Genomic DNA, 6,321 nt, shown 5'->3' on the forward strand with positions numbered 1-6,321 from the left:
CTACTACAGGAAAACCCGGCAGTTCTTAAAAGCTGAAGAATTCCAAAGGAACTCTGTTATTTTTACAGGAAAATACAACAAAGTATATCGTTTACACGTAGCGCATCAATTCTGCATGTTATGCAAGACTCTCACTCGCTCTCGCTCTTTGCTCACAGTTAGAGAAAGCGACGGCGAGTCGTGCGAAATACACAAACACGGGTGCGCTGCGCATCCATTCAAATGAACTGAAAAATATCACAGATCGCTTGATGGAGAGAGAACTCTGAAGCGCTCAGTCAGAGTGTACTGTGAGTGAAAATATATTTGTGCTTAACTTATACTTAGCCTCCAACTCACACACTGGCGAGTAAAATCTGAGAATTTATTAGCCAATGGCTAATATTAGACATCATTTAGTCGCCCAGACCCGATACGAATATCGGATCGGCGCATCCCTAGTGCAAACTGATGAAGAGAGGTGTGACGTGGGCATTCTTCGGCTTGTTGAAGACCAATCTTGCTGCTGCATTCTGGATCAGTTGCAATGTCTTGATAGTACATGCCAGAAGGCCTGCCAAGTGATCATTACAATAGTCCAGTCTAGAGAGAACAAGAGCTTGGACAAGGAGTTGTGCGGCCTGCTCTGATAGTAAGGATCTAATCTTCCTAATGTTGTATATGGCAAATCTGCAGGACCGGGCCGTTGTTGCAATATGGTCTGTGAAGCTTAACTGATCATCAATCACAACTCCAAGGTTCCTGGCTGTCCTGGAAGGAGTTATGGTTGACGAACCTATCTGTATAGAGAAGTTGTGGTGAAGTGCTGGGTTGGCTGAGACCACGAGCAGTTGTGTCTGATGGCCCTTCATCCAGCCAGAAATATCTGCCAGACAGGCTGCAATGCAAACAGCTACCATGGGATCATCTGGTTGGAATGAGAAGTAGAGTTGAGTGTCATCAGCACAGCAGTGATGGGAAAAGCCATGATAGATCCTAATGATGACATGTAGATGGAGAAGAGAAGTGGTCCAAGCACTGAGCCCTGAGGAACCCCGGTAGCAAGAAGTTGTGACTTGGAAACCTCTCCCCTCCAAGACATCCTGAAGGACCTACCTGAGAGGTAAGACTTCAACCACTGGAGTGTGGCTCCTGAGATGCCCATCTTCGTGAGGGTGGACAGGAGGATCTGGTGGTTAACTGTGTCAAAAGCAGGAGACAGATTCAGCAAGATGAGTACTGAGGATATGGAAGCTGCTCTTGCCAGTCTCAGGGCTTCAGTAACCAAGAGCAGGGCAGTCTCAGTTGAGTGGCCGCTTTTGAAGCCAGATTGGTTGTTGTCCAGATGGTTGTTCTGTGCAAGAAACATAGACAGTTGGTTGAACACAACTCGCTCAAGTGTCTTTGCAATGAATGGAAGAAGGGATACCAGTATGTAGTTTTCTAAATGTGCTGGATTTAGGGAGGGTTTCTTAAGCAGTGGAGTTACCCAAACCAGCTTAAATGCTGTGGGAAATGTACAATGTGTGAAGAGAGGTGCTGATAATGTGAGTGAGTGCAGGTATAACTGAAGAAGAAATCGCTTGAAAGGGGTGAGTGGGGATAGGATCAAGCAGACAGGTCAGGTAGGATGATTGGAAAGGATAAGTCTGCCTCCGAGAGTGGAGAGCGGGAGGAGAGAGAGTGTGTATTTGTTATGAAGTTTGTGGGTGGTGCGTGCTGGTCTGGATGAAAGGTGGCAAAAGTTGTATAAGCAAGATGTTAGAGTGGAGCAAAGAGTGTTAGTGTCCAGTGCTGAAAACTGAGAGGGTGGAGGAAGTGAGGATGAAACCATAGAGGATAGGCGAGAGGGAGAGAGTGAAAGGTGACCTGTGGAGGAGTGCGAGTTGTGCCTGGAGTCAGTCTGAGGTAAGAAGTGATGAGGAAGTGGTCTGAGGTGTGCAACAGAGTAACTAGAGTGTTATCAGTGGCGCAGTAGAGTGTGTAGATAAGGTTTAATTGGTTATCTGATTTGTGAGTAGCTGTAGTAGACACTCGCTTGTGGTCAAATTAGGCAAGCAGAGTGTTGAAGTCAGCAGCCTGGGGTTTACCTAGGTGGATGTTGAAGTCACCAAGTAGTACCAGAGGAGTATCGTCCTGAGGGAAGTTTGGTAGTAACACATCCAACTCCTCCAAGAAGTTACCCAGTTGACATGGGGGACGATAAACAATTACAGTGGATTTTAACATGGTGGGTAATAGTAATTGCGTGTGATATAAATGAACTGTTGCCAGTAAGAGATGGTAGAGGATCAAATTTCCATTAATTTGTAGACCGGTACCGCCACCCCTTGCTCAATTGGGAGAAATTGGGGGAAATTGGGGAAAAAGTTAAATAGAGAGGGCTGCAGGAGTGGCAGTGTCCTCAGGTTTGATCCAAATCTCAGTTAGGGCCATGAGGTTGAGACTTGAATGAGTAGCAGTAGATGAAATAAAGTATGCTTTGTTTACAGCAGACTGGCAGTTCCAGAGACCAGTTGGAATAGAGAGTAAAGTAGTAGAGGACATAGGGAAAGTACGCAGATTTCGCTGCCACCAACGTACAGAGCGTGATTTACAAGTGTTGGTAGTATTAGTAGAGATTTGAAAGCACATAGTAAGTATAATTGACTAAAATAAGTAGATGAGAACAAGCTGTACAAAAAGTAAAGAAAGGGGAGAAAAGCAATACTCAAGTGCCTTGTCGGTGTCCTTGCTTGGTGGAGTCGTGCAAGGTAGAGTCGATTGTCTTTACACTCGTTGGTCTTCACACGAGGGCTGTCGTGCCGCGGTGTACTAACCAATTATATACTCGCCTGATACCTTGTTATTGAATTCAGCTAGCCAAGCCTTACTACTTACCAAACCGAAACTGAAAAGCCACGCGATACGCACGAGAACAAACGCGACTTGAGCACGCGTTACACCGTAAGCAAAACAATGTTTCCTAGAAACGACAACCGCGCTAAAATCTAATGACAAAAGAAACAAAATGCTTACAAACTGCGGTCCTCTTCTGTTGCACGACTGCTTCTTCTCTTAGGATGCCTATGTGTATAAATGACTCCCTTAATATTTTTCTGTCTGATCCAATTCCTAGTCCATACAAGAGCAAAATCCGTTCAGCTGAGTGATAGATGAACAAACACAACAGATTGAATCAGAAAGTCCCATTTATCGCAGTTATTTGCCGTTATCTCACTCTCTCTGTCTCCTTTTTCAGATGAATGTGGGATAGTTGCTCAGATCTCTCAGCCTCTTGCAGACAGTGATATATCAGCATATTACATTAGCACCTTCAGCTTTGATCATGCTCTGGTAAGTCCTTTTTTTCTCTCTTTTTGACACACAAAACATTTTAGCTCTGAGTATTAGTTGACTGGTGTGGTTTTTGCAGTACATTAATGCACAAATATAATTAATAGACCCATTCAGGGTGATAAAAGATCCTGATCACCCTGTGTGCGTTTATTTTGTGATAATTATCTGCTGACATTCAGTCTGTAGAGGTCATGTGCCTAGTCTACAGCATTTATATTTAGTACATTTGAATCATTTGTGTGACACTGAGCAACAGGAGGCAAATGGTTGCCTAGTAACCAGGAATCTGGTCTGATTGGACGATTTTCGCAACACCGCCTCTGTTTATTTCCATGATGTCATGTGAAATCATATCATCTGGTTGTCCTTGCTTCCTATTCCTTTCCTTTTTTCCTGGAAACCCTCAAGTATTTTAGCAGAAACTGTCTGGTTCCCGATTGGTTAGGGGATCGTTCTTACTCATCATTAGATCATCGTTATAATTTAATATTAAAATGTGCTGACTCTCTGAAATACTTGCTTCTGATTGGTGAATCACAACATTGTGCATGGAATGTCAAATATTTTTGTAGTTTTGTAGTATATCACAGTTCAAATCGCAATTGCAACATGGAAAAAATAATCACAATTTTTTTTTGTCCAAGTCGTGCAGCACTATATAGGCTATACACAGTGCTGGGTAGATTACTTACAAATTGTAGTCCAATATTGATTACAAATTACATGACGAAAATTGTAGTTAGTAACCTAATCTATTTTTACACGTTTACATCTATGTTTACACATTTTGGTTTACATTTAGGTGTAGTTGGTAGGAATGTTCTGTAGGGGTAGTTGATGAAAAGCAAATTAGTTAAATCATAAAAATGTAAAAATAAAATAAAACAATATTTTATTTGTTTACCTGCATGTGATTGTGACTATTAACTCTCATTAGGGAACCATGAATATGCGAATGTGTTGTTAAATTATTGAAATATTAACTTAAAATCTCTAGACTTCAGGAAAATATTTTAGGTCAAAATAATGTGCGAATAATAAGTAATCATGCAATCCATATAAAGTAACTGTAAACTAATTATAAACATTTTAACAAGTAATGTAATCGAAGTCAAGTACTTACTTTTTGGAATTTGATTACGAAATCTGGATTGCATGTAATACATAATTTTAAAATAAAAGCACTTTTATTCAAAATAAAACACTGATCATTTATCGTCTTACTTGCAGGTCATGTGACCTTTAACCGACATCAAAGAACCGTAAACATGCAAATGTTCAAATTATTGAAATATCAGCATATTTTTTTCCGGCTGGCATACTAGTTTTGGAACCACCGCTATACAGTAGCATGTAGGCGAATTTATTTTTTATTTTTTTTCTGACACTAGCATCCTTCATGATTCATTCAAAATCGAAGAGACATGATTCAGTCATCAGTGATTTTAGGATGTTTTTCCACATAAACTGAATAAACCATACTATATATAGGTTAACCATTGCTATATATAGGGCATGGTGATGATATAATCCTTCAGTGCAAGCCAGTGAAGTCCCTGCCACCATAATCATGCGTTCACATGACCTTACAGTAAAAGAGGAAGTGTGAGGAATAGTTCATGCCTGTTGGTATTCAAACTTGCGCTACTTTGTCATGACCTTGATCTGTTTCTGTTTCTTCATCTTGTTTTTTTCCACCCCTACTCTTTTGCCATAGTGTCACAAAAACAATTATTATTATTGTAATTTATTTTATATTTATTATTATTTTATATAAACATTTACTTTGTTTGCTGTTGTTAATAATAATAATTATTGTTGTTAGCATTTATATATTTATAAAACTATTCATTTTTATGATTTATTATTATATTTATAATTTTCTAAGGGTCCTGCTCTAAACATTGTGTTTAAGACAATGTGTAGAGTTAAAAATACATTTTAAAGGTTAAAATACTTTTTAGAAATACTGTTTTGGAAGGGTATTTTTAACTTCTGAAAATATGTAGTTCCATGCATGCATCATTCTGTCTGTCCATAAATACCTCTGTGCATCCATCCGTCTCTACAAGAAAACATGCACTGTTATCAGTCTGAGCTGATTCGTATGAGATGATGCATCTCTGTTTACGCCCATCCTACAAAACTCTTCATACCAGTGTGTGTTGTTCAGCTGACAGCATGTGACATCCCTAACAAATATTGCATGTTTGGATGGGACGTAATCATCCTTGTATTTTTGTGTCATCTAAGCCTAAATCTTTTTTTGTCTCAGGTGCCGGAAGAAGACATGGTGAGCGTGACCGAGATGCTTCAAGCTCAGAGGATGTCCAGTTGAGGATGTGTATTCAGATTGAAAAGGGTAGAAAAAAACCTTCATGGTGGATGGTAGATCTTATTTGAGCCACTAACTCACAGTATTACTCCACAAGTCTGTCTTACCATAACCAGAGGTGCTTCAGTCACTGCATTTGAGAGCTTGGGCTTAAAACAGACCTAAACTCAAAAAACAGTGGCATTTTGCTTTTGCAGAAACAGCAGTGCTGATTATATACCTTTACCATTAATCAAAGTATTTACATGATTTGAAAGGACATTTTTGCGGCATGTTAATGATCGATTATTTGAAGCACTTTTTTTCTTAATTTAATTAGAAGATGACAGGACGTTATCGATTTTGGATGTTTATTTCTGCATTTTCAGGGGTAATGATAACACGATGTTCTGTAATGCGCAGCAGGAAATTCCCTGTTTGGTTTACCTGCTGCCATTATGTTCTGCAAAAATCATTATTACTTTGAGGATTGCACACAGACGTCTTCCAGTATTGTCAGAATCAGGTTTTTTTTTTCTTGAGTAACCCTGTTTGAGGTCAAGCTAAATACATTTTATTGTTGTAGCAACTTATGGTGTCATTGAAACATTGCACTTAGAAAAGCAGTTACTGACAGTGAATATTCTGATCACTTTTGAATCAGCATTTCAAACGTATCTCGCAAATAC

At 39.6% G+C, this 6,321-nt stretch overlaps 1 protein-coding gene across 1 annotated transcript in view; it reads left to right on the forward strand.

The window, feature by feature from the left end:
* Positions 1 to 6,312, forward strand: part of LOC107667482 (GATS-like protein 2) — a 19,454-nt gene extending 13,142 nt beyond the window's left edge. Inside the window, exons 5-6 of the mRNA XM_016459155.1 lie at positions 3,221 to 3,315; positions 5,594 to 6,312. Coding sequence (XP_016314641.1) covers positions 3,221 to 3,315; positions 5,594 to 5,656 — 158 coding nt within the window. The 3' untranslated portion in view covers positions 5,657 to 6,312. The remainder of the gene's footprint in view (positions 1 to 3,220; positions 3,316 to 5,593) is intronic.
* Positions 6,313 to 6,321: the final 9 nt, after the last annotated feature.

This window comes from Sinocyclocheilus anshuiensis, unplaced genomic scaffold (genome assembly GCF_001515605.1).
Source record: "Sinocyclocheilus anshuiensis isolate Anshui unplaced genomic scaffold, SAMN03320099.WGS_v1.1 scaffold373, whole genome shotgun sequence".
Classification (NCBI taxonomy): Eukaryota; Metazoa; Chordata; class Actinopteri; order Cypriniformes; family Cyprinidae; genus Sinocyclocheilus; species Sinocyclocheilus anshuiensis.